The sequence below is a fragment of the Ailuropoda melanoleuca genome, chromosome 3 (genome assembly GCF_002007445.2).
Source record: "Ailuropoda melanoleuca isolate Jingjing chromosome 3, ASM200744v2, whole genome shotgun sequence".
Classification (NCBI taxonomy): domain Eukaryota; kingdom Metazoa; phylum Chordata; class Mammalia; order Carnivora; family Ursidae; genus Ailuropoda; species Ailuropoda melanoleuca.
In genome coordinates, this window is record NC_048220.1 from 57,783,262 (window position 1) to 57,811,132 (window position 27,871).

Genomic DNA, 27,871 nt, shown 5'->3' on the forward strand with positions numbered 1-27,871 from the left:
ACTCTTCAGTGATATGCTAATGGATAAAAGGGATTCTTTTCCAAAGGCAAAAATCTGTCCTAGGATATGAAAGGAGCTTCTAGCAAACACACACCTATACTTTATGTGCATAAGGAAGGAAAGTAGTCTATCAATGCAGCCAAAAATTCATCCTTCAGTGTAAAGAAACACTGAAATTCATAAATATAAGATGTTTCGAGATGCATGAGAAACAGAGAAGAGTTTTCCTACTGGTGGGGCATACAAAGGGTGGCCTTTGGCAGCGAGGACACTTTTTTATTGATTTATGGGCATTCTCTATATTTTGGTTTTTGAACCTACTGAGTAGATTACATATTCCAGAAAAAAAATTCCCCTAGAATGCTATATTGTTTGGTATTGGTGTCTAAAAGACTCTGGACCATTAAAAAAAAAAGTTTACTTCTCTACTTACTTATTTAAATAAACCTGGAGGGCACTTTTTTGTTAAGATTTCACAGTTACTTTATAGAATACAATTACATGTATTTTAGTTAGCAGTTGTCCTTCACAAAAGTTGCCATTATTTTGAAACTGAGATAATTTTAGAAGCATAATAAAAATGCATCCAATCTGAATTTCTCAATAACCATGTCATAAGATTTAAAATTTGAATAGCATAAGGCAGTTTTCAAATATTATTAATTCAATTCCACTGCACGTTTCTCCTACTTGCAAATAGCTTCAGTTTTGTGTATAACCATTGTGTGTACATTTCAACTTTGAAAGCTGGACTCACAGACTGCAAAATACAAAAGAAAAGAAACTCGCTATGCATGGACATTTGATTTCTCACATTATTACTATGGTAACCACTAGACATGACTCATCATGAAAAATGATTAATTATCATTTCCAAGTTTAAAATGATTTAGAGATACCTACCTTGCAAATCTAATGTTACCATAGCAGTATCATCTTCCAATCCTTCAATCACCTCACACTTGTATTTCCCATAATCATCCAGGGTGAGGTCTGCGATCACCAGAGACGCATCATTATCACTGCCTCCCTTCAGAAACACTCTACCCTGGTAGTCTCCGTAGGCTTTCTTGTGATATCCCATGGAAACAAAAACGTCCACTTCCTTGAGGTAATCTGAAGTTAGCTTGGTCCACTTAATTCGGATCTTGTGGGTTCCTGAGCCAAATGCTGTAGGATCTCGATAAAATTTACATGGCAGTGTCACATTGCCACCTCTATATGAGACCACCCTGGCTTGTTCTGCTTCCACGAGTAGACGGGGGCCATTTTCTGCTATAATTGAAAAAAAAAAAAAAAGAAGAGAAAGGTGAAGAAGAACCATTAATACACTTTTAGCCTTTTTTTTTTTTAAAAAAGCATGAAATATGCTACCCATACAGGGTGTCTGACAAAGAGTAGGATTGCGTGATAAGCTTCTCTGCATTCTTGAAGAGCAATATTTTTTGAGCCACATAGAAAGGTGTCTCTCATACCTGGATGGCACCTACAAGGTAGTCATGTCTTTTAAACCACTGAAAAAAAGAAGGATGTTAATTACAATAATTGAAAATTACTGAACATAAAACTCCACAGTCATCGAAGTTTGATAATTTAATAACAAATTCTATTTTTTCCTACACTTACATATCAAAAATGCAGAAACGAGACCAAGTGAAACGACAAAGTTTTATGATGAATTTCATCAATACAAACCAAAAAATTTCAAGGTAGGCAAATTTCTCTTCCCACCTGCGCTGTCTAATATTCTGTTTTATTTACAGCAAAATTATAAGGCAAAATGATTAACTTTCATTATACTATTCTGGCCAAAGGACTTGGACTATCCTCACATTTGTGGTTTCTATTCAAATATACACTTGTGATATGCCATTCTGGAGCATTTCAAGCAGTATGTATGCATTTATTTTCACACAAAGACTAGACATCAGAAAAGTTATTTTTAGCCAATGCTTAAAACGCACACACACACACAACTCCAGGTTTTGAAGTATATTCTTCAAAACTTAATTGCTGAAGGTATATCCAAAGTTATATTTATTTCCTGATTAACCAAATAATTATTTGTTTCTTTGTTCCCTTAAATCTCCTTCTACCCCTTGTCTTGGCTTTCTGCCACATCTTGTTTTATGGTATACCTTCTCGCTCCCACCTTTCTTTTCCTTACCCTTTGGTTTCCCTTCACCCTCCTCCAAGAAGGAGATAGCCTTCCCAAGAGCACCGTAATAGTCCAAGCCTGCCAAGTCAGCGGGGCTGCCGCTCTCCAGGGAGCCAGCTGTGCTTTTCACATCTTGGTTTTCTCTGGGGTTTCCCCCGGTTAGCTTACTGTGCTTTTGCCCTTGACAAGGTCTCTCGAGGACGTGCAAGATTTGAAAATGAGAAATCAATTTAAAAACTCCTGGGCACAGACACACCTTCTCATCTGCACACAGCCTTCAAAGCTTGCCAAAAGCTGCCTTTCGTGCAGCTCTGCAGCCCTTCCTGCCCGAGGCAGGTGGGTACTGAGTGCATCTTGGCCACGACTCATTTAGTATACACAGGTCAGGAAGAAGACCCACTCACCTCCAGACAAATCCCATAACTCACTTATTTAATGGCGTACACAGGATTCAGATTCTAAAATAAAAAGTGTCCCAAAACAGACACAGTGGTTATATTTTTAATATAGAGCTATCAGAATGAGTATTTTTAAATGGCCATATTTCATTTATAAGTCAGCCCCAATCTTCAGAAACTGGAAAGTTTAACAAAGCCATTAATGCCCCCTCTTGGAATAGATCATAAAATAAGAGGATAATGGCTTAATTAAAATGAATCATAAATCCAGCTCATTAAGCATTTCCTTTAGATTTTATTCTTTATCTTTTTATTTAGGATCATAGAATCGTAAGGGATGAAAGGTAAATCTCTCCAACTTGACCCTACCTCCAATTTCCCTAATGACTACATCCACGTGTCCTCTCTCCGGGAGGAGGAAAGTGCTGTCAACCACTCAGCAATGCCTGAAGGTTGTAGGGAACGTGTCCTACCAGGTACCTGGAAGGTCACTTGGGAGCTGGGTTTCCCCGGCTGCGGCTTGAGCTGAGACCTGATGCAGAGCTACAGGAGATTGCTGTTCCATGATTCCTGCAAGATCTTTAAAGTCAAAACTACTGTCCAAATCCACAGGGATGAGGGGTATTATAATAGTTAGGAACAAGGGTTGCAATGGGATGCCTTGTTATAAGCTCGCCTCCTCCATTTACTGGCTCTGTAGCCTTGAGCAAGTTGTGCGACCTCTAAGCTCTCATTCCTTTATATGCGCGTCAGGGGTAGGAACATCTATCATAAGCAGCTGACCTAATAGACACGTAGCGCTCTTAGACTCATGTCCGATCAAAGGCAAGAGTGCGCTCACTGCTAACTGTTGCTGTGGCACAGATCTTCCAGTTTTTCTCAAATATGATGCTGCCTGATACTGAGCATAATTCTGGCATACGTTAACCTTCCATTTACTTATAAAGCTTTGAACCATGTGGGGTGAAAATATGTAGAATGCCACCTGGGTTCTAAAGGAGACGTAGAAATTATTCTGTGGTTTCACATAATCATAAGGTGTCCCAAAATGAATACAAGGTCTGAGTGTTTCATAAATTAAAGAGTTAAAGCAAAGATCAAAACTCTTGTACAAGGGACTGAGACTTCTAATTTTTTTCTGTGGTTAACAGTACATCATCTTGTAGTATTTTAGAAGTATAGGCTTCTGATTTTTTTAGGCACTCTTTGCTTATAATCCAACATGGTGAGTAGATGATGACTTGTATAATATTGAGAAGAGAGCAGATACCAAAAATCCACTGATTTCCCACAAATTAATTTTTCTAACAAGCCTGCCAGAATATATAAAATTCTACCATTCTTATTTTTGGAGGGGGAGGCTGTGGTGTGGAGGTAATCGATGGCAGAAGTCCATGGCTGAAAGCCTAAGAGAGCTGTGTAATGTGTAACACATCGGGTGACTGAGGGCCGTCAATGTTCATTAATCTAAACCACTGGCACAGCGTTGAGAACAAATGTTTTTTGTTAGTTTGCTTGTTTTTAGAAGATCGACACTGCAGATTATACAGCACTGAGCATTTTGGCGAGAGTAGCCTGTTGCAGAACAGAAAAGTGGTAGGAAGGAGCACTGGCCAGTGAGTCAGGAACTCTGGGTGTTTCACTGACAGGTCTGCCTCATGAATACATGGACTTTTAGAGTTTTGTCAGGCTCATCACAGCAGGTAGTCATGACGGGGGTGGGGGGGGCGGTGAGCGAGGAAACACAACAGCTGGAGAGGGGAGAGGGCAGGGACAAAGAGCAGAAAAGGGAATCGAGCATGAGTGCTGATGACCAACTTTGCACCCAGCTTGCCTAGAGTAAGTCTCGAATCTCGTCGTTGGAGGCCAAAACCTAAGCAGTTTGAAATTAATGTTTAAATCAACCTGTTTGATCAATAGGCAGTTGCAAAGCAAATAAAATGCAAAAGCTAAAAATAAACCTCCACCATCAAAATGAGCATTGCTTGTTTTCCGTTCTTTTTAATAAAAAATATGAAAGAATTAATAAAACTAGGCAGCATCCATATGCTCATTTTGGAAGGGCTGGATTTTTAAAAAGTTTAATTTGTAAGAAAGTCACAGAAATTTCATATTTCTATTAGTGTCGATGACAGTGACTTGAAAGATTTGATGCCCTTCAAAGACCACAGTTGTCTCCAGGGGAAACAGCAGGGCCTCATTATTATTTTACAAATTCTGCTGTGAAATCCAGAGGACATCATTCAATTTCACCAAATTATGAAAGCAACAGCATAACCAAACAACTCATCTTTGTACTGCTGTGTCGTTTAGATGAACTCTTTTAAACAATAGGACACAAGCAATTAGTTGCAGAAAAACAATTTAGGAATACGGTGTTGGACTAGTACCTATTGTTCTTAGTTCTTTTAAAAGTACAGTCATTTTTTTATGGCAATTCATTGCCAAAGAAATACATGTGACAGAAAAAAAGAGAAGGTGTTATGGATCAAAGTTTGTCTTTTTACAGTGAATTGTGGATTGTGCAAAGTAACCAGTCTTAGTGTTGGTGGCTTTCTCATTGGGGTATAGATGAAGTAGGGTCAAGACTTTTGAATTTCCTAAACTAATAAAATGTAAAACACAAAACGAAACAAAAGTGGGCAATATATTTAAGATGGCCAAACAAGGACATTAAAAATACTCCCCTCCCAAGGAAAAAAACTCTACCAACATCATTTGAATTCTTTTTATTGTGATAAAATGTGCGTAACATAGAATTTGCCATTTTAGTCATTTTTAAGTGTAGAATTCAGTGGTATTAATTACTTTCACAGTGTTGGGCAACTACCAAATTGTTTTCATCATGCTGAAGAAAAAGCTAATTCCTTCTTGACATTCCAAACTGGTAGGCAGAGTCTCAATTGTCAGCTCCATGATGAGTCATTTGAGAAAACTGCACAAGGTTTAAAAATGGTTCCTTATTTTTGTGGTATTTGTTGTCACTTGGCGGGTTTGGATGCGTAAGACTCACACTGTGGAAGGTGTTGGTTTCCTGCCGGTAGACAGACTGGTGCTAGGGAGTTTCCCCGGAGGCTTGCTTGCCATCAGGCATTTTTGCTGCAAATCTTTAGCTGCATAAATAATTGGCCATAAGGCAATTTTGCCATAAAAGATAAGATGAAACACACAAAACAACTGGTTGCCCATTTAGTTTGAGGGTTTGTTCATTTCATCAATTGGTGAACAGTTTGGTTTCATTCCTATTTTATGTCATGTAAATCTTATCCTTTGTACAGCAATGCAGAGTTTGAATCCATTTCCCATAGAACTTTGGAATGTCTATCAAAGGACAGGTGACAACATGCCAAGAAAAAACAACAATGTAGCAGACTTTTACAATGCAACACAAAGCTCAGTTACAGGGGCGCCTGGGAGGCTCTGTTGGTTAAGCAGCTGACTCTTGATTTTGGCTCAGGTGGGGCCCTTGTGGGGCTCCCTGTTTAGCAGGGAGTTTGCTCATGTACTCTCTATTTATAAAAAATAAATAAGTCTTTAAAAAAAAAAAAAGCTCAGTTACAAATATGCATCCTAGTATTTGGAAACCGGTAAGTCTCTTAATGAAGGAAGAAATTTTATCAAAGAGGAAAAAAGTGAGATGCTAAACAAGGAAATGAACCAAGGGCAAAATCAATCAATCAGTCAATCAATCAAACCCACATACACAAAAAGGCATAATACAATGAATGAAAGACTTTGAAGACAAGTGCTTAGGTGTAATCCACAGAATAAAATCAGTTCTTTCTCAGATTTGCCAAGACTCGACACACATTTTAAATGTATTCAAATATTTTGTATTTCATAATAAAATCTTTTTAATTTTGTTATTCATACTTCATGTTTCATTATATCCTTTTAAATGAAAGTCCCTTTTTTAAAAAAAATATTTTATTTATTTGACAGAGGGGGAGAGAGAATGTGCACAAGTGGGGGTAGAGGAAGAAGCAGGCTCCCCGCTGAGCAAGGAGCCCGATGCACAGCTTTGATGCTAGGACCCCGGTATCATGGCCCAAGCTGAAGGTAGATGCTTAACTGACTGAGCCACCCAGGTGCCCCATGAATGTCCCTTTTTTTTTTATTTTAAAGATTTTATTTATTTATTTGACAGAGACAGAGACAGCCAATGAGAGAGGGAACACAAGCAGGTAGAGTGGGAGCGGAAGAAGCAGGCTAATAGCAGAGGAGCCTGATGTGGGGCTTGATCCCAGAACGCTGGATCATGCCCTGAGCCGAAGGCAGACGCTTAACCGCTGTGCCACCCAGGCGCCCCCCATGAATGTCCCTTTTAAAAAATTTTTTGTAATTTTATCTTTAACGGCACAATTGCCTTACTGCTCATCCTACCCTGAAAATGCGGCAAAAATGCTTGTGATGAAGACACTCATGGCAAAAATACCAGATATGAGCTAAACCTGCTGGAGGATAAGCAACCAAGATGGGTTTATATCCTCATGGCTTTGTTTACCCTCATCTTCTGAAAATGATCCCTGTATGTCTCTGGGCCATACCTTGTTAACACCGTTCATCCGGCTGCGGGGCAGTACCTGGCTTGCGACAGGGGTCTGTGACTGTCGTGGGCTAGTGCTGCCTGGAGCTGGGCTACCTACGGCAGTAGACGTGGGTGTGGCTGCATTTGCTTTACGTCATAACGTAGCTCGAAGATGAAAACTTTTTTTAGAAACAATTACATATACGGATGAGACACCCAATAAGCAGAACACATAGGTTAGACATTTGTTTCTAACTGTACCTTACACCTTTCACTCAAGTAGAATACATAATTAAGGACAAAAAATAAGGAGTGTCTTACTCATTAACCTTTAACTCTGAATCACGATTTTGTGTCCTTGAGACTGGAACGAATCTAGTTTTTTCTTGAAGTTGCTCATCAGGAGTCCAAAGGCCCTATTGTTTGGCCGTGACTCTGTTGTGTCTAGTCAGAGGTGCAACAGAAATTTTTACGAGGGCCCTTTCCGCTGTCCTGGCTGTCCCCCCCCACCGCCCCGCCCCCAGCCTCCAGTGTCCTTCCCGCGGGCTGCTTGCTCTTGGGCTGTCAGAGACAGAGCTTCACTTTCTTTGCCAGCTGTTCCTGAGCACCAAGGGCGCTGAGCCTCTCCTCTGGGACTCAGCACCTCCGGAAGAGCTGACCTGGAGAGGGCAGAGGCTTAGCTCTAGTGGGATCCATTCTTGCCCTCCATCCTCTTGCCTGGTCCCCACGTGTCCTTTCTGTCAAGACCCGTTGATTTGGGTTTGAGACCATCTTGGATTTGTCTACAGTCCACCTTTGCTCTCCTCAAGTTTAAAGTCTGACCTGAAGACGCATAAGGGTGTGTGTGCTGCATACCATTTGTATAAATTCAAAAGAAATAGTTACATTTGCTTAAACTATATGAGAAAGGATTTACAAGAAACACAAGAGACTCACAACTTCATTACCTGTGGGAAGGGAAGGTCGATCTCTGGCAGAGGAATCTGGAGAGATTTTCATTGTGTGTCCTTACATATTTAAAAAAAATTGAACTGTGCAAATACATCACCTATGCTCACACTAAATAAAATAGTTGAGGGAATTTAATTGACAAATGAGTAAACATAAAGCTTTGCCAAAAATATCTGTGGAAAGAGACACTAGAAGCTGGTAGCCACGACCGCAATATATTGCTGTGATTGCAGGATTATATTTTGCAGGCCTATGGCTCTGTTCATAATCATGTTATCTTTAAACATGTCTTCAAAGTATGCAAATTTTACTTCATTTTCCCTATTCTTTTAAGAAATCAAGGGACTGATTGTTGTCTAGCCTTGGCTATAAAGGAAAAGTCCAGTGCTAAAAATATGATAAGTGAAGACTGCTCTTGGCTCTAAAATCACTGCTGCTGTTTCTCACCCCCTGTGACCCTGTCTTTTGGGGACCCTGCCTTTTGGAGCCCCAGCCGGGGCTCACCTTCTCTCTAACTATTGTGTAATCTGTGCCCTATCTCCTATCACTCTGCAGCTGAACCGAATTGTCTAGAATTGGGGTTTCACTATGTCCTTAAATGGCACGTGTCCTTTCTATCAAGACCTCCATGATCTGCTGGGATGTGCTATGGGGCACGCTCTTGGATGTTGACCGTATCCACCTGCCTTCCTTGCCTTAGAGCTGAATTGACTCTGTAATGGAAACCGCCCAACACCAAAATACAGTGTTGTTTTGAGTGATGTTTATCATGAATGTGTACCATGTTATTGTCCAAGTTTCATAGTAAAAAATAAGGATAAACGTCATTGTTTGAGAGCCTAGAGGTGGCTATATGGCACTGTTTGAGAAAAAAAAATTTTTCTGGGACAGTGGAACTGTTTTCCCCACAGGATGTCTTAGACAAAAATTTGCCACGTGTCTGATAAAAGGTGAGCTTCTTTGCTGGAAACAGGCATCAAGAGCCTCCAAGCAGGTCTAGGGGATCCACTGAACACTTTTTAAAAATCTATGTTCTCAGAGGTAAACCCGAAGCTGTGTGAGTATCCTGAAAAATATTATGTCTCTTCTTTATCTGTTTTCTAGCAGGAAGGAGTAAAGTGTGGTGAGCCTGTTTGTCTGCTGACCAAGTTCTTTGTGGGTTTTGTTTTTCCATATTCACGATTCCTTCATCTTCTTTTCTGGCAGTTGTAATTTACCAGTTAAACACTTTGGACTCTCACACTGTGTTAGTGAACCTGTCCGTGACTCAGCCTCCTCGTGAGTAAAATGGAGTTCAGCCACCTTCTTCCCAGGTTTCTTGTGAGAGTGAAATGAAGCAATTCATTGAGAACTTAGCCTCGTGCCTGGCGCACCGTGAGTGCCCAGTGCCTCTTACTGCTCAGCGTTTACTGAGGTCCAGAGTGGGGCTGGTATGTGAACCGGCTTCTATCTTTGCCATTGACTTCTTTCCTGTGCTTTTCAGGAGACAGTTCCTAGAAGGCATTGCTTCTAGAGAAATTCACATCTCATCAACTTTCGATGATTCTTCTAACCTAACAGTGCTTAACAGCACAGGAGCGCATTCTGGAGCACCACCTTGAAAGCTTTCCAAAAATCCCAAATCTGTATCTATATGATCCGGCTTCTTCCTCTCTCCTCCATTTCCTGGGGGTTCCAGACAGTCTTCATTGGGGGATAAGGATGGCATGTATTCATTTGCAGCTGCCGCCCCACCTTGGTCCTCTAACTCGTCTTAAGAGTCACCACAGTGGCCAGGTTTCTCCAAGAAATGGGAATAGTTCTCGGGGCACCTGGCTGGCTCGGTCCGTTAAGGGTCTGCCTTCGGCCATGTATCTTCACACAGAACACAGAATCTAGGCAAACTGCCTCACGTGAATTGTAAGACAAACCACTCACAAAGTAGTAGAAGAAAGGAGCTGTATGGAGCACACTAAAGACAACTGAATATAGGGCACCTGGGTGGCTCAGTCGGTTAAGCTTCTGCCTTTGACTCAGGTCATGATCCTGGGGTCCTGGGATCGAGCCCCGTATCGGGCTTCTTGCTCAGCGGGGAGGCTGCTTCTCCCTCTGCCCCTCCCCACTGCTTGCACACTCACTCTTGCTCTCTCTCCCTCTCTCTCTCTCAAATAAATAAATAAAATCTTTAAAAAGGAGAGAAATAGGAATACCTCTCATAAGAATAGTTTCTCCAAGGTCCAAGACCAAACTTGTTTTCATAGTGATTTGATTCCTTCTGAGACATAGTTATACCAACTGAATGGGATAAAATGAGAGCCATTTTTAATCACTGATCGACTCAACATTCTCTAAGAAAAGGTTTAGACGGAAGCTATGTTAGGGGCATGAGAATCAGCCTGCCTGAGTTGGAATCTCAGCTTTCCACTCAATAACCATATGACTAGGGAAAGCTTTGAACCTCTCTCAACTTCAGCGGGGATAACCACCTTCATACAGTGCTGTGTGGGGACTGAATGAGATGACCTAGGTAGAGCATTTTCTCTTGTGCATTACACATAGTGGTTTTAAATGTTAATATTCACTAATTAATATTATTGCCATTGCTAAGTCCAATATAACTTGACCCAGAACTAGAGACAATCTTAATATTGTTGTCAACTCAGGGTTATCTGCTCTGCTTAATAATTTTCAGAATTTAAATTTACCTATGTTATCAAAGACTTATGCATAAAAAACAGTATTTAATTCCTAAAATTTTAGATTAAAATACCAAACAGGGTTATCACAGTGATAGATTAAGGAATACATTATGGGGAAAAAATCCAAAATAAAATTTGAATGTTTCATTAAATATGGTCAATGACATTCTTAATATAAACACACTTTCCAAGATTTTAATTGTAATACAGGTTTCTTTCAAAGGGTATGGGGAAACCAAAACATTAGCATGAGTCATTCTTCTTCATTTGGCTGTAATTAACCACACACTCTTTAATTATTGGAAATGTGTCTTTATGTGGTAAAGGGCTAGAGCTCAAATCTACTTGACTCTGCTCAGACCACATCCACTTTGTGGTGAGATGTAAGGTCCAGTTATCCATAATTTGCAGAAAAGACATTGTTGGTTTTATACATTGGGAAGGTTAACGTCTTTACTTAGTATGCAAGACATCAAGATAATGTTGTCACAGAGTCAGTCCTGGAGGCAAACGGGATCTTTTGCTTCTTCGTAAACAATCGGATTGATAACCTATAATGTGTCAAGTATTGAGTGCTGAAACAAACGAAAGCTAAGCTGAACACAGATACCCAGGTGGAAAGGGCTGAGGGAAGTGACGGGAGCACCATGGCTCTGAGAACACCAGGGAGTTGGCCGGCATGCCAGTGCTGTGCACACACGCTCCATTCGGAAGGGCAGCAGGGTACTGGTGCCCACTGCTGTTGTCCGGTGCGAATGCCGGTTGAAAAACAGCAGGTCTTCGGACTTTTTACCAGATGCCAGAAATGCATATGTTCATGCAAATGTCTCCTATTTTTAAATGCTTGCAATTAATTTAGATTTTTTTCAAAAAAATTACATGAGAAAAAATAAATATGTGACCTCTGCATCCTCTTTTCACCTTACCTGTTGGTGCTGAGGGTCTCCAAAGCTCGGACCAGACGAGTTCCTTATCTCTACCTAATTTCCTCCTCCTCCAGGTGTTCTCAACTGGTCCATGGCTAAAAATAGCATTATGTGCTGATGATTCCGAAGATTTCTAGCAGCACTTTTCCCTGAGCACCAAATGAGTAGATCCAAGTACCTGCTGGGCATACATCGGATGCCGAGGAGACAACTTGAGTCCCTCTTCCCCTGCCCAAGCCTGTCCTTCCCCCAATCTTCCTCAATCAAGGCAAAATCTAGAATGTGTGTTTGATTTGTCCCTTTCCTTTAATCTCTATGCCCAGTCTATCACATCTCTACCTCTGTTTTTCCCCCCTTATTGGTTGATCTCTACCACCCATCTCCACGGCTAGCATCCTGGTCCACACCACTATGATTTCTCATCTAAACTACCTCAAGGCACTCCTAAAGATCTCACCTTTACTCTTGGCACACCATAATCCAGTACTCACATGGTCTTTTGTATTCATAAATCATATTACATCACTCTCTTGCTCAAAACCTTAACCATTTTTCAATGCTTTTAGAATAAAACCTGACCTCTGTACTCTAGACCAAATATAAAGTACTATTGTCTCACTCCTGACTACTCTTTCAACCTCATCTTAAACCATACTCTCTTCACGGTGAGGCTGCCATCCCTCCAGCTTCTTTCCAGCGTGAAAACACCAGGTATACTCCCATCTCAGAGAATTTTCATTTCTTACTCACTACCTGGGGAGCTTTGTCCCTGGCTTCTGATGTGACTGGTTCCTGCTTACTCTTCAGATCTCAGCTCACAGAACCCCTCCTGAATCCCCTCTAAAGCGATTCATCCCATGACCCTGTGGGGGCCCCCTCATAATATTTTTTCCCTTAAAACACTTTTATATTTACCGTTTATGAGTTCATTTGTTTCACTTGTTTAATTACATATACAGGCCAATATTAAATAGATACTAGAAAAGGGGCTAAAGTTCAAGAAACTTCGTCTTGAAACAATGTTGATCTTAGTATGTTGTGGGCAGTCTATAAAAGCCTGTTACTTTATTCATCTTTTAGAATAAGTATTCTCTTTACATGAAAGCAATCTCCATGAAGGACAGTACTAACCATCTATCTAATCAGCTTTTCAGGACTTTAAGCTATAAGACTCTTTGTTAATGATTGTGCCATAAAAGGGAAAGCAAAGTGAGAATTAAAAATAATCCTATGCAGATTTTGGAGATTTAAAACTTGTCAGCATAATTTATGACACTTTTCAAGCGAAAGTAAGAAGTATAACCCACATTACACTAGGGAAGAAAATTTTAAAATTTACCCCTCTTAAAAAAAGAAGCAAAAAACCAGCAAAAGGAGACCCTTGTGTGAAACTGTTTTTTCCTAGCAACATTATTAGCCACAGGTAATCATAAATCCATAGTGGAAAAAATATAGTCAGATAACTAAGAATATAAGAAATTTCCATAATGCCTGTTGAGACTTAGGAGAAAACCCACCTATCTTCAACTGCCACGTCTCTCGTTCACCTGTGCCTTCACTACCATTCAGTAACTCTGAGCCAAATACACAAATATCATTCCCAGTGGTTTCTAGGAACAAGGCAAAGCAAGGAGGCAAAGCAAGCACCATTACAAATAGAATCATCTAGAAGTGAGAATCTCCTCACTTCAAGGATGTGTTTTCAATGGTGTTCTTATTTTATTTTATTATTATTTTTTTAATGATTTTTTATTATATTATGTTAGTCACCATACAGTACATCCCCGGCTTCCGATGTAAAGCTCGATGATTCATTAGTTGAGTATAACACCCAGTGCACCATGCAATACGTGCCCTCCTTACTACCCATCACCGGTCCATCCCATTCCCCCACCCCCCCTCCCCTCTGAGGCCCCCAGTTTGTTTCTCATAGTCCATAGTCTCTCATGTTTCATTCCCCCTTCTGATTACCCCCCCTTTCTTTATCCTTTTCTTATTTTAAATTTATAATCTCTTTCAAAAACAAGGCAAGACACTCCTTTCTTTCCACCTTCTTCACCCACTTGACACACTTGACTGTAGTGAACACTCCCTGTTCTAACACGCCTTCTTAATTTCATATGTGATGGACCATGGACTTACTGTGTTTTTACCTGTAATGTCCCTGTCTCTTTTGAGTGGACAGTGTTTGGAAAAGGTAGGGAGAATTCTTGTTTAACTTAAGTTGTTCAATATACTTCACAGAATAATCCATAAGTGTGTGAAAACATACTGCTCAGAACTTATATACGTAGCAATGAGTCACTGAGTAAGCACTGAAGTGAAGTCACCAACGTGTAATTAAAACAAGATTAAAATGCCTACTATTTGTATTGACTACTTGATAATCATTTTGGGGGCCACACATGTTTATTGCTACTACAACGCACACAAAATATTTTTGAAGAAATTTTGTAGAACTTTTAGATATCCTATGCTTTCACAATGTCTTCGTCTTGAAATAAAAATATTTCCATGACAAAGATTTATGCCCCCTGGATATTACCACTTTGATAACCTCTTAATTGAACATATTAACTTCTTAGCATTTTGGTAGATTTTTCTATGCCAGAAGACTTTCCTGAAAGAGCAATTTTCCACTTTATGTTTAAAATAAAGAGCCAAAGCAATAAAGAAATCTAAATATATTTTTTTCTTGATATCTAGTAAAGTCAGAGAAACAGCGTGTTAAAATCACTTTAACATTAAGCCATTAAGCTATAAGTCAGGGCTTTAGCTGAGTCAACATTGGTTCCTGCAAAGTTGCAACCAAAGGGAAAGGCTTCTCTATTTAATGGATTTTGTAGGTACTTGGGAATGTTTCCAAATAATTATTGGCTTCCCACATGGTTTGCCCATTTCAGCACCCAGAATGGAACAGAGAAAGCTGGTAGTGTGACTTTGTTGTTACCTGAAGAGATTATTAAATGGAGCTTTTTATACCTGGAAATAGTCTAAAATGTATTGCTTTAATATGCTTTATAAAATAACATAGAATCAGCATTCTAGGTTACTCAATAACAAGCTTAGTAATATTCTTAAGAGGTATTTTATGGATTTAAATCTACGTGATAAAAAATTCAGTGAGTGTAGAGTTCTAAGTAGTAAGAGTTTTTTTGTTTAGTAGCTAATTACTCTTTTCTCCATATTTCCCCCTCTGTTCAATACTCCTGTTGTTCCTTTTTGTCACCTTTTTCTTGCCCTGATACTCTTGTCAGCAAGCTCACTGAGGAGATGGTCTGTCCTACCTCAGAGAATACCCCAATGCTTTGCATGAAAGAGGCCAGTGTTTATTAATTGACTGGAGGTTTTCTCAAAAGGACACACGAATGCAGAGAAGATTAGGGCAGGGCTAGCACATGCAAAGTTGGTATGAAAATATATCTCTGAATCCAGATGAAGGAATTTATAGAAATTGTACATTAATCTATAATCACTTCATTCCTTGCCTTTTCTGTTTGTAACCATTACGTGTCATATATAGATCTATATATAGATAGATATATATATCTTTATACGTGGGTGTTGGTCTGCTGTAGCAACTATGTAGCTGAAGAAAGGTACTGCCGTGTTTGACTTATATCTATAGTTTAAAGAAACTGATTTTTCGTATGTCCCTGTCTAAATAAAATAACAGATAATGCTATCTTCTCTCTGTAGCATTTCATAATTTTCCATCAGTTATCATAGTCAGTGGTTCCATATTCCTAGTAATGTCTGTCTCTCCCTAGATTAAAAGCTGCCTGAAGGCAAAGACCATGTGTTTTGTTCATCAGTCTATCCCTAGTGCCTAATGGAGTCGGAGCTTGCTGTAGCCTGAATGTTTGTATCCCTTCAGAATTCCTATGTTGAATAGTGATCCCCATGTAATGGTTTTTAGAGGTAGAGCCTTTGATGTGTGATTAGGTCATGAGGGTGGAGCCCTCATGAATGGGATTAGTGCTTTTTTTTTTTTTAAAGATTTTATTTATTTATTCGACAGAGACAGAGACAGCCAGGGAGAGAGGGAACACAAGCAGGGGGAGTGGGAGAGGAAGAAGCAGGCTCATAGCAGAAGAGCCTTGTGGGGCTCGATCCCATAATGCCGGGATCACGCCCTGAGCCGAAGGCAGACGCTTAACAGCTGTGCCACCCAGGCGCCCGGGGATTAGTGCTCTTATTAAAGAGACCCAGGAGGGGTCCCTTGTTCTTTTCCATCATGTGAGTTCACAGAGAAAAGGCAGCCATCTATGAGCCAGGAAGCTTTAGCTCTCATCAGACACCAATCTGTCACTGCTATGATTTTGGACTTCTCAGCCTCCAGAACTGTGAGAAATTAATTTCTGTTGTTTATGAACCCCCTCCCCAGTCTATGGTATTATAGCAGCCCCAATAAGTGTGTATATGGATGTGTGCAGTTCATAAGTATTTTTACATACATATGTGTATGCGTATATACACATTTCCTTCACTGGGGGACTCATCTATTATATTCATATGGTGATATTCTTAGTTTGATCAAATGATAATCCTGTATTTAATGTAATTGGTTCTTATCATTGTATTTGGCTTTATGTTCTGTCATAAACTGGTAGATTTTAGAAAGGTCATCTAATACTCATGATGTTGCTAATTTTTATAATTTCATGATTAAATTAGCTGATATTTTATAGCTAGTAATTTCTAGATAGAATTATTATTAATGTTGTATATGTTTATCTAAATGCAATTTGGAAAATATACATGATCTTTGTGGATTTTGCATTTGTGACAAATACCGTTACCCTGCCTCAAAAATACAAAAATGAATTAATTTAACTTTTCAAAACAGACTCAGAGTCCAAATGAGTTTTAAGTGGAAGAGAGAAAATTAAGCTGGAGTAACACTTATCTAGTTCTCACGTGAAATTTTGGCTCTGTGGATGGTTTGTGGTCATACATTATTAAATTCACTCCATCCCCTTTGATCCACTCTGCACCACCAGATCCCGACTCTGCAGACATTACATAAGGAACAGGATAGCCTTGCAATGGCCATTCGTAAATCAAATACTCTTCAAAGCTCCATGCACACATCAGGACGATTGCTGCCTCCCGCCCTGGGTGGGCTCTCACGGAGTGTAAGATGCTGTGGCAGTGTGGGAGCCATGCATACAACCGAATTTGTTGCCAGACTCATAATCCTCTTCCTCATCTGCCACCTCTCATTCCATGAACTAGAAAGACATCTTTGAGCTTTGGAAATTGACTAGGACTTGGTAAGGAAAAGTACCTGATGTTTGGTCCTGGATTTATTCAACAAACATCTGTCGACCACCTACTACGTGCCAGGTCATGGTTTAGGTGACTGGGATACATCAGGCAAGTTCCCTACCTACCCTTGTGGAGCTGAGGAACACACGTTGCAGCGATGGATACAATTACATAAAAATAAGTAGAATAGATAACCAGTGCTGTAGAGAAAAAGAAAGGAAGGTATGAGAGAGATCGGGGCGCCAGAGGAGTTGACATGGGATGCAGTCGGCAGGGAGAATTCATTGGGAGAAAGTGGCAATGACCCCAGACTTAAAGAAGGGGAGGAGATTAGCAGACAGAAGCTTCCCCTCATCAGCCAGGCCACATGGGACAAGCAACATAAAAGCTGTGGGTCTTGATTTCCTCTTTGGTACAATGGGATATTGATCTAGATGACCTAGGCTAGTTCTTTTAAGTTCTTCAATCCCATAAATGATGATTTAACTTACACCAACATCACAGAATGGAAGCAGTTGTATAATGTTCATCTAGCTTACACCATGTGTCATGCGTCACTAAATGCTGTGAATGGCACAGGATTTCAGAAATTCTGATTATGACAGTAGTCATTTGGAAGTATCTCATTACATTCATTCATTTTTCAACAGACATGTTAAATACCTACTGTGTGCCAGGCACTACTATACAGTTGGGGTATTCCAAAGGTCACGATGTGATGAGGCAAGGAAGGCATGTTAGCACGAAGGAATACACGTTACACTGGAACAGAGGAGTTGTTTGGGACACATATGGGAGGGAGGGACCAACCACACTGAGTGGGAGTGTCCACTTCCAGTGACGGTTCCAGATATACATTAGTTTTTCCTCTTATTAGACTTTCAAAACATATAAATTAGCTTATATGTGTTCACCTTAAATATTACTTAAGTTTGGAAAGCTTCAGTAAAAATGATCAGATGATGTTTAATACTATTGGGGAAATCTTAAATTGTAAAATTAAAGAGGACAAAGAAGGTGACTTATAAAATATCTACTTCCTTAGAACTAAGGTAATGATGTGGTCATTTTTTGTTGCTGTTGTTATATTCATTAATATTTTTTCCTAAGATTTTATGTAAATTCCAGTTAGTTAACATACAGTGCAACATCAGTTTCAGGTGTAGAATTTAGTGATTCAACACTTCCACACAACACCCCCTGGTGCTCATCACAAGTGCCCTCCTTCATCCCCATCACCCATTTAACCATCTCCCCAACCCAAGCGCATCAAGGTCAGTTTTCCATGATGGCTAAGAAGTGATTACCATGACAGTCACAGCTATTATCTATCGGGAGCTTATTGTGTGCCAGGCTCAGTACTAGGTGCTTCTCCATGTGTTACCTGATTGAATTCCCACAAAGCTCTATGGAATCTGTGATCATGCCCTGTTTTCTAGATGTGGTAACTGAGACTTGAAGAGATAAATAAGTTGCCCAAGATCTAAAGCCAGTAAGTGGCAGTAAGGCTAATGCTCTTGAACTTGCCATCAGAAGACCTTTTCTTGAACACCAGAGGCAGGAAGTGCTGGCTCTCCAACCTGGGTAAGGTCAAGCACTTAAATATTCAGTGCACCTGTAACTACTTTGCTTTTCACATTGGTTAATGGTCAAGTGGTCACAACATTTCTCTGCTCTCTTAAGACTTGTATTTTAAAAAGTATATTCATCATCTCTGAACTTCTACTAGTAATTGAAAGCCTACACAAAGTGTTTTTGGACCCAATCCAAATATTTCAAAAATTGTGCTTCTGTGTGATTTGGTACTCCATACAAAATTCTTACTAATGATCTCAAGCTTCAAAGGATTTAGAAGTTGTTTGACCAGGCACCTTATGAAGTAAGGAGTATAATCCATTAGTTCAGAGCGTTACCAGAAGATATTAACGAAAGCTATCTCTTCCTATGGAGGTAATTGAGGAAATCACCCTTCCCTACATTGAGGGCAGTATATGATTCACAAGTGAAAATCTTGACTACGCATTTTCAGCAGACTTCATGGACAAGTGGAATTTGCTTTCTCATGTAACCAAATTGATTGAACAACAACAACAACAAATAAAGGGAATGCATTGGTACTCGTGCAATTTTATTTAAAGCTGTGTTTTTCCCCATGGGAAGTTGGGAGAGTTTTTATCATGAGAAAATGCTTTTCACTAGAAATGCTTTTCACAGGGGCCTACAATTGCTGTTTTTTCTCCCCTGGTAACCTGACTTTCTTTCTCTCTTTTTTTTTTAAACCCAGATGAAGTTTTTTGTGCCTATATCTCTGTGGAAGCTTCCATGACAAAATTGGGAGGAAGCCTTCAGAGAAATAATTAGGTGACTCTTACGCATGAGACTCAAGAATGTACTAAAGTGTTGAACTTCATCATGGCAGCCGGGGAGAAATCGAGGATGATGGGCATTGTTCCTCTAGTATTATTTAGGCCTGGAGAACTTGGAGTACAGAACAGATTTAATGAAAAATGGGAGATAGAAAAGGTGTTTTTGTAATAACATGAATTTTGACCGATTTCCTGTCACTGAGAGAAGCTCATACTGCTTATCAGTCCAGTTCAGGAATTTGAGATTTAGATTACCCATTTAATCTTCTGACTCTAAAATTCATATAAAATTTTAGGAGGATTTCAGCTCCCTTAAATTCCTTCTGGGCCAAGTTTGATAAATAACAGTTTTAAATGTGAGACAATAATACAGTATTTCAGGACGTAGTAAAGGTCATCCGCTTCAGTGACTGTCTGCTATGCTCTGTGATTCACGTTTGTGTTGTAAAAGACAACTGAAATTATGGCAGACCACTTGGAGGTGTTTCTCTGAAGGACTGAAGAATGTGGAAGTGCAGTCTGAATGCAATCGTAGAGGAAAAGGAAAACTTTTTATTGAAGAAAAATAACGATGATGGGTATTTAGAGCAATTTTAAAATAAATGCCAACCTACGGACATAGCATCGTAATCTTGTCCTAAATCACATTTCAGTGTCAACTTCCACAAGCAAAGTATAGGCCTTGTAGTTTTATTACTTGAAAGCTGTGAGTAACTTTCTAAGAATATGAATTTACAATTAAAATGAAGAGGACTATCGAGTCATTTAAAAAAAATTGGGTAGCTTAGGCAAATGATCTGGATAATTCTGACCGCTTGTGTCAAAACTGCCTTTGCACTAAATTTCAGCAGGGTGTATGGGATTGGAAAGGCTGGAGAAACAGAAGTTTTCCTCACTGAGTATTTTAAAATGATATTTTCATACTCTGGGTGCAATTTAGACTAAATGTTTTGCACATGGTTAATAAGGTAAAAAGAATTTAATAATTTAATAATTACTTGAAACCACAGCCAAAATTTATTTTACATAGGATTTAAAACTGCTATTGTTAATGCCTAGCTATTACTGTTTTGGCTGAATTGAATTCCATGATTAGATGTTAAAGGATGTTACCCTTCCTCAAGAAATCTCTGTGTGTAAATACCGTTCCGCCTTTGGGAAACAGCTTTGATTCTACCATATGCATGAAAAGAAATAGCTGAGTCAGCAGCTTGCATAGTACAATTTATGATTATATAATTCCTTTTCACAGTCCAACATGGGGAAACATAAAGCTGGGGGAAGCAAAGAGAACTGAAAGAGAGATGTCTAAAATAGCTAGACATTGTCAAATTCAGAATTCTATTTGTGTAGTCGGAATATATGCAGGAAAATACTTCTAGCAAGACGTACACTATCATTTGACCTTCACAAACCATACTTTCCAACAGTGGATGGCAGTTTCCTGAGACTACGCTTTTGACCTTGAAGATGTAATTTAATGTTTTATGTCTCTTGGCAGACTGATAATGCCTCTTGTCCCCAAACTGAGTTCATCTAAAATTAATATCATCATATGTTTAAGCTGTGAAGGTCTATAATTCTTATTTTAATTATTCAGCATCCAAGGGCAAAGAGAGATGCTATAGAGCCTTTAAAACTCTCTTTTTCTTATTGCATAAGTCTCTCCGCTTTCTTAATGCAGGATGTCCCTCATCTGAGGCTGGACTGAGGAAACAGCTGCGTTGTACTGCAGCCTTGAATCTTGCTCCGGCTCTCAGGCTTAGGATTCAGCTGAGCTGGGAAGAAACATGCAGGAACAATGCACTGCTCGATGGGAAACTGAAGCTTTACCAGGGGAGATGGTCCTAAGGTGAGTTACTCTCTCCTGAACCTTAGCTTGTCTGACTGGCATTTTCACATTGTTTTCCTTACGATGACTCTCACGGATGGCCTTACACCCTAAGTTGTACTTCCTTTGTCTCCCTCCCCTCGCTTCCATTGAAACAAACTTTATGCCCTGCATCCTACTTAGAAGATAACGACTGTAGTAAAAAGCCTTGGACAGTGGCATCAACCCCTGCAGCTGGACATTCTCAAGCCATTCCACTTGAATCGTCCTCAGTTCTTAACCCTACTTGTAATTCAATCGCAGTCAAAAGCCAGAGAACATGCTCACCAGTTAACAGAAAGGAAAAGAAAAAGTCAATGCAGCAGAACTAAAATTCAGAAGCACCAACCAAGCATCCCAACTCCAAGTAACTTGAAATCAGTTCGACTTTCAGAAGAGAACCTGTGTTTTCTTACCTTGGATGTGAATAACTCTGTCGTGATCTAGAGTGTAGTTGTCTGGATGGTGATCGGCCCAGCAGATCGAAATCAGCACCGGAAGAAGTAGACTCCTCATCTTTATAACCCAAGGCATCTTCTTCACTGTGAGAGCATCACACACAAAGAGGCTTGTGAGATTTGGGAGCCTTTGGAGTGTTGCATTGCACTACTTACTACCGCCTTATCATCATAGAATGGGTCTGTAAAAATATTTAACCCAATCTGTTCAGAAAGTTACTGTAGCTGTGTTTGCGAGCTGAGGACTGCAGCTTTGAACAATTCCAGTTTCCCTTCTGTAGCCAGAGTCCGAATAGTGTTTAACCCTATCTTTGCAGCATTGTAAATCTAGACATTTAAATCAGTATTGTTTTGATATAAAGAGTTACAGTTGGTTACAAAAAGATATGGCAATGATATAAAAAGACTTTAGAGAATATTTAAATCTCTGAATTTGAAGTATTACTTAACAAAACAACAGTTTGATAGATACGGAGAGGGGTATCCCCCGGTCTAATTAGGAACTGAATCTTAAACCAGGGCAAGTGAAGAATATTTGCTTGAAAGTTGACATCATCATTCATTTCACATGTGGCTTCTTAAGCAGGTTAGATTTGCTTGTTCTGAATAAAAAAGAAGACCCCCCCCAAAAAAAAATCCCTGGTTGAGCAAAAGCAACATATTTATTACAGATTCACTTACCATCTTAAACATTGCTTGGGTCGATGGTGAAGAGTTGAAAATGAGGGACAAACTAGGTTAGAGTTGTGCATGCTACCACTGCAGTCATCCTGATTGATTTTTCATTCATTTCTACCTCAAATGCTGACGCACCAACTTGCAGTGCCAGGTAGGGTCTCTGCAGTGAGCAGAGGCTCGGCTGCGGGCACGTCCCCCCCCAGCCTCCCGGGGCAATCAGGCGGACGAGGAGCGGAACCGGCCGGCAATGCGCGGCTCTGGTGCAAGTGAAAGAGGCAGAGCCGTGGCTTGGCTGTCCTTCATTGCAAGACCAATTTGAGAAAAGGGGACACGGTCCCCCCAAACTTTGTCATCTGAAGGATGAAAAAGTGACTCCAAGTGATACGAACCTTATGACCTTGGCAGTATTTGCCAGGCAAGAATTTCAGGGTCGCTCCTCTGTTTTCATGTGAAAGCTGAGGCAAATTTTAACAAGGGCTTTCTTTTTCTCTCATGCACACAGCGGCCTTAACAACACTTGGCTATTTTTAAAACTGAAATTGCACAGTACTGGCCTCTCACACTAATTTGTTTTTTCCAGGAAAGCCTGACTCCCTGGAATACTTATTAAAGAGCTCTGAGTCTGTTCCTGGAGGTCCTTGCAGGCCAGCCTCAACTCCAGAGCCTGGTGATAACATGAGTCACGGGCATCCCGTCTCCTGGGACAGAGCCACCTCCCTGCATTCTCCCCTCTAAAACTCAGCATTGCTGGGATGCCTGTGGCTTCAGTCATTCATGTTAGCTTTACTCCTTTTCTTTCTCTTCCTTATGTCACAGAAAGAAGATGGTGGATGGGCAAATTACAAAACTTACTTTTCCAAAAAACTGAGAGTGTCACCTTCAAAATTCTACCTGAGTTGCTAATCTTATTTTCTCAAGTTCACTTGCTTGTTCCTCTGAGGGCTTGTGGGAAATGATGATTTTTTTTTTGAAGCTATGGACATTTGTCCATAGAAATATCACTGACAGATATTACCAATTTTCAGCCCAGAATTGCATTTTGGGTGAATAAACATAATAAAGGTGATCTTTTGGAATTTGGGGTGTAATTGGGGCAATTATATGCGCAAACATAAAACAATGGGCAAACCAACACAAGAGGTATTGGGGGCTCTCTGCTTGCCACAGGAATCAAAGGAGAAGGAAATGTGGAAGAGAGTGTGGGGAAAGCGTACGATTTCAGCAAAGAAAGGAGAAATTCTAAGGGAGGGATCAGAGGAACAGGGGCGGAGAATTTGCTATATTAATTTTCCCATTTGTGTGGTCATTTACAGCATAATTTATACACATGCACATATGCCCACTTTTAGACTTGTGCATCCTATCCCTACAGTCCTCCTGATTTTTATTCACTTTCACTTAAAATACAAATTTATATATCTCCTTTAATTCCATACCATGGTATTAAAAGTTCTATCACCAAGGGTTCATCTCATTGAATTAGCATATTAACTGTCCAAGGACTCAGTTTTTAATTGCAAATGCCCCAGGAGGGCATGGGGGATAAATAATAATTCCAACAGCAATTCCTTTTAATTGAAAGTCTATTTGCCAAGTGCTTAGGCTCAGCATAGTGCCTGCAATGGCTCATGCAATCCTTGAGACCATGAGACCAACATTTTTAACGTGTTCTTTGTTTAATTGCCTTGTTTATTCAGGCTCTTTAACTTGAACCTGCTATGATCTTAAAACCTTAACTTGTGTTATATGTGAATATACTCTTTTTGCCCCAAGACCTACATGGGAGAAGTCACATGGCACTTTCTTTAACATGCTGTGCCCTGCCTCATTTCTACTCATTTATAGTACCATCGGGGACCATGAACACTGCTTTGGTGGCTCCCGTGAGTACACACACACGCACACACACACACACACACACACCATTCTCATCTTCAATTGAAAAGCATATCGCACATCTTCAGTGATTCGTGTTAGACTAGAGACCACATCAGGGAGCGCGTCTGAGCACCCTGGCATCAGGCACTGCTGGTGGAGAGAGTGAGAGCTATCTTGGCTACCCTGGCCGCATTGTCTTACCAAAAGAGATGAAACTAGAAAAACGAACACTGGGGACACACTCTTCAGCAAACAGCAATACAACAGGAGGTATTGCACACCAGATGGAGGTCCTGAGGACAAGGGGGGCCCAGTCTGCGCCCTGATCCTTAGTGAAGGAGGCCTCGGGCCTAGCGGGTGGTCATGCGAGTGAATGAATTGAATCCTGTTGGTTTGCATTTTGTTTTCTCTGGGTATCCAGCTACGTTAGGTAAGCAATTTTTAGTTTTGGATATGAGTAAAAATTTGGGAAATTTGGGGGACTCCTATACAACCAGTTATTACCAGCCTTGAACTAGTGCTCAGTTCAACTGCAGCTCACACATCGATGGTCTTTCTTCAGCCTCGCAGGCCTTGCTGCCTGAGGCCACGGTCAGTTTCCAGAGTTCACATGGAAATGTCTGTGTTCTTGGTCACGGACCTAGGATAGGACTGTAATATTACAGTTCTGCTTTGGTGATAATTAAACCACTATTCAGAAGCAAGATACTGTGGCCAACATAAAAGTCTAATAGTTTGACAGAAATAAAGACGTACTAATACCAACAGTCTAATACCGAAGTGACCAGTTGCTAGTCCTTAAACGCCTATTGTGTTAAAATTAGTGTTAGGATGGTAGCTACACCTGTGAGCACAAGGTAACGTACAGACTTGTCAAATCACAGTGTTGTACACCTGAAACTAATGGAACAATGCATGTCAACTATACTTCAATTTAAAAAATAATAATAAAATTGCCGTATTAGGTAGTGGGGAAATAAGCCAAGCGGAAGGCGCGCACGCTGTTTTCTGTGCCCTGAGAGCTATGCCACGTGTTTCTTGACCAACTACTACATGATAGGCACTGCCCTGGGAGCTTCACCTGTTTATTCACTATTTCTCAAAACAACCCAACGAACCCATCCCAGGACCCCGGGATCATGACCCGAGCCAAAGGCAGACGCCCAACCGACTGAGCCACCCAGGAGCCCCAAAGAAGTGTGTTATTATACACACTTTTAATTTCAGAAATAGAGTCAGTGTGGTGGAGTCCCAGGCATGTAAAGCAAGGTCCTGGGGATCTGGGCAGTCTGACCCCACAGCTGGCACTCTCCAGCACCGTTCATGCCATCCTGTGTTCCCTGAGGAACACCTTCGGCTGTCCTCACTGGTTCTCTCAGATCTCTTAAAGTTCACTTAATTCGGAATGCTGTCCCTCATCCCTCTCTCACGGGTTATAGGAGAAGCACTTATCACAGCCCCGTTTGCACAGACATGTTTGAGTTCAACGTCTCAGTGCTTTCCTCAACGTGTGCCCAAGACCCAGGACCTCCTTGTGCCAAGAGGAAGAATGAATGGAAAACTGGACCCGGGAGAAACCGCCACAAGGACTAAAGCAGCCCAGACTGAGGAGAGTTTAACACTGTTTCAAGAGTTACCTCTATTATTATAGGGAGGATGGTGACAGTTACTTTTTTCCTCCACTGAGGACATCATGAAATACACCAGGTTTCAATTTAGCACTTGAAATTTGGTTTAAAAACTGTAAGAATCAATGCAAAGTTTGCTGAAGATTGAATAAGAATCTCATTAAACAGAATTACTTTGAAATAGACTGAATCTTTTCCTCCTTGGGATCTTTTAAGTCTGATCTAGTTATAGGCAGAAGAGGGCTCGTGATCAGTGTTTCTTAAAAATTGGTCAGTGGTGCAGTGAAATGAAAACAAAAATACAAAAGAAAGAAAAGAAGGAAAGAGAAGGGACTGCTAAAGAGCACTTCTTCATTAGGTTACATTAATTCATTTAAAAAATTTGGGGTTTTTGTGAAGTAACTTTTTTTTTTTTTTTACATTTTTGCTGTTAGAACGGCCTTTATTTCATGGAATTAAAAATTGTAGGCTTCTCAAACTGTATATTCTTTTTCATGTTTAGCGATTTTTTAAAAAAGCGACAACCTGATGCTGGGTCCTCAGCATTGTTGGTTGGCTTTGTTCTCTGCTTCGACCCTCCGGGTCCGCGCAGAGCCGGAGTCAGACCTCTGACCCAAATGATAGCTAAAGAATTCAGACGGTGCATTTGAGTTGTTCAGTGAGGAGGGACAAGTGGATCTTTACTTAAGCCCAGGATTTGTCGCATACGATGGTGTAATGCAGAACTGCTTGGAATATACCCAACACTCGAGGGAGAAGCCATAATTAAAAAAAAAAAAAATCCTTGTTCAATGAGACAACTCCCTTCAGAGAGTGAGTCTGTATAAACGTCAAGTGAACATGGCGTTTCCCCTGTCATCTTGCGTTGTTCTACGGAAGCACAAGCTACCAAAATGAGATGGCTGGCCGCGGACCGTTTCTCCCCCGGTCGTGGTCAGTCTTTTGCTGTCTAGGATCCTCAGGATTCCCAGAATAGTCTGCATCTTAAAATTTATGAGTTATTTCTTTTTCTTCTCTTCCTCTGTATTTTGAAATCACCTACTTTACTTCCATTTTCCCTTTAAATTTTCCATCGTTTTATCTTTTCTTGTTTTTCTTCTCTCCTATTTCTCCATTCATTGCATACGGATCTCACCCAACCTCTCCATTTTTCTCTCCACTTTTCTCCTCTTCCTATGTTTTATAATATTTATCACATTATTTGATATCTGACACAATCACATGATTTAGCATCCAAACCAGGGCACAGAGTGAACAGGAGAACTAAGTCTAACTACATGGAAAACCAGTAGCATGTACCTTGGAGCTCTCCTAGGCAGATGGGGAGACATGGTGTAAGTGTAAAGGAGGAAAGGGAGAATTTCGTTTCGGTCCTGGCTCTGTCATTTCCTAGTTATGTGATCCTGACAGAAGTCATTTGGCTGCTTTTGGGTCATGTGTTTTTAGCCACCAATTGGAATAGTCAATGACAATGTCAATGTCTTATACACATTGGTTCATTAGTTACTATTGTTATTGTGTAATTTTTTGTTACTGAGAGTTTAGGCCCTCTATTCTACTCATATTGCATTTTAGGACTGTCCTCCTCAGCAAATAAATTCATGGATTTTAAAGGGATAATATCAATAATGCTTGTTGAAATAGCAATTCAATTCGCTTACTGCTTTTGGTTGGTTATTCTTTGCCTGCTCTCTCTCTCTCTCAGAGAATACTGATGGAGTTAGGGACAAATGCAGCATCCCTTCATTTATCTAAGTGCATTTGTTCATTAAACCATCTGAACCTGCTTTAAATAATTCTTGAGATAGGAGTTAGACTTACCCCAAACCAGTTTTGTGAAAGGATTCTGCAGTGGTTTTGTTTATAGGTTTTCCCCAAAAAATTGAAAAAAGGCATACATGAGTAAAAGTACGACTTGTATTTGGTGTTGAACATAGTGCTCAATTCTGCAAGCTTTTGCTGAATACCTAGGGTGTGCGGGGCGAAGCAGTGCATATACATATTAACCAGCGTAGGGACTTTTCTTGTTTTCAAGTAGCAGTCGGGCATTTCTGGATGAATAAATGAATGAAGGACATACAGC

At 40.2% G+C, this 27,871-nt stretch overlaps 1 protein-coding gene across 4 annotated transcripts in view; it reads right to left on the minus strand.

The window, feature by feature from the left end:
* HAPLN1 (hyaluronan and proteoglycan link protein 1) overlaps positions 1-27,871 on the minus strand; it is a 72,576-nt gene that overhangs the window by 11,255 nt on the left and 33,450 nt on the right. For 2 of the 4 annotated variants that reach the window (XM_034656468.1, XM_002927710.4), the window contains exons 2-3: positions 21,563-21,688; positions 904-1,275 (exon numbers count right to left, since the gene is read on the minus strand). In XM_034656468.1, coding sequence (XP_034512359.1) covers positions 904-1,275; positions 21,563-21,680 — 490 coding nt within the window. In that variant the 5' untranslated portion in view covers positions 21,681-21,688. Of the gene's footprint in view, positions 1-903; positions 1,276-21,562; positions 21,689-22,285; positions 22,634-22,671; positions 22,817-27,871 lie in introns of those variants that run through there. The other 2 variants (XM_034656467.1, XM_019808440.2) reach the window with 2 other exon arrangements.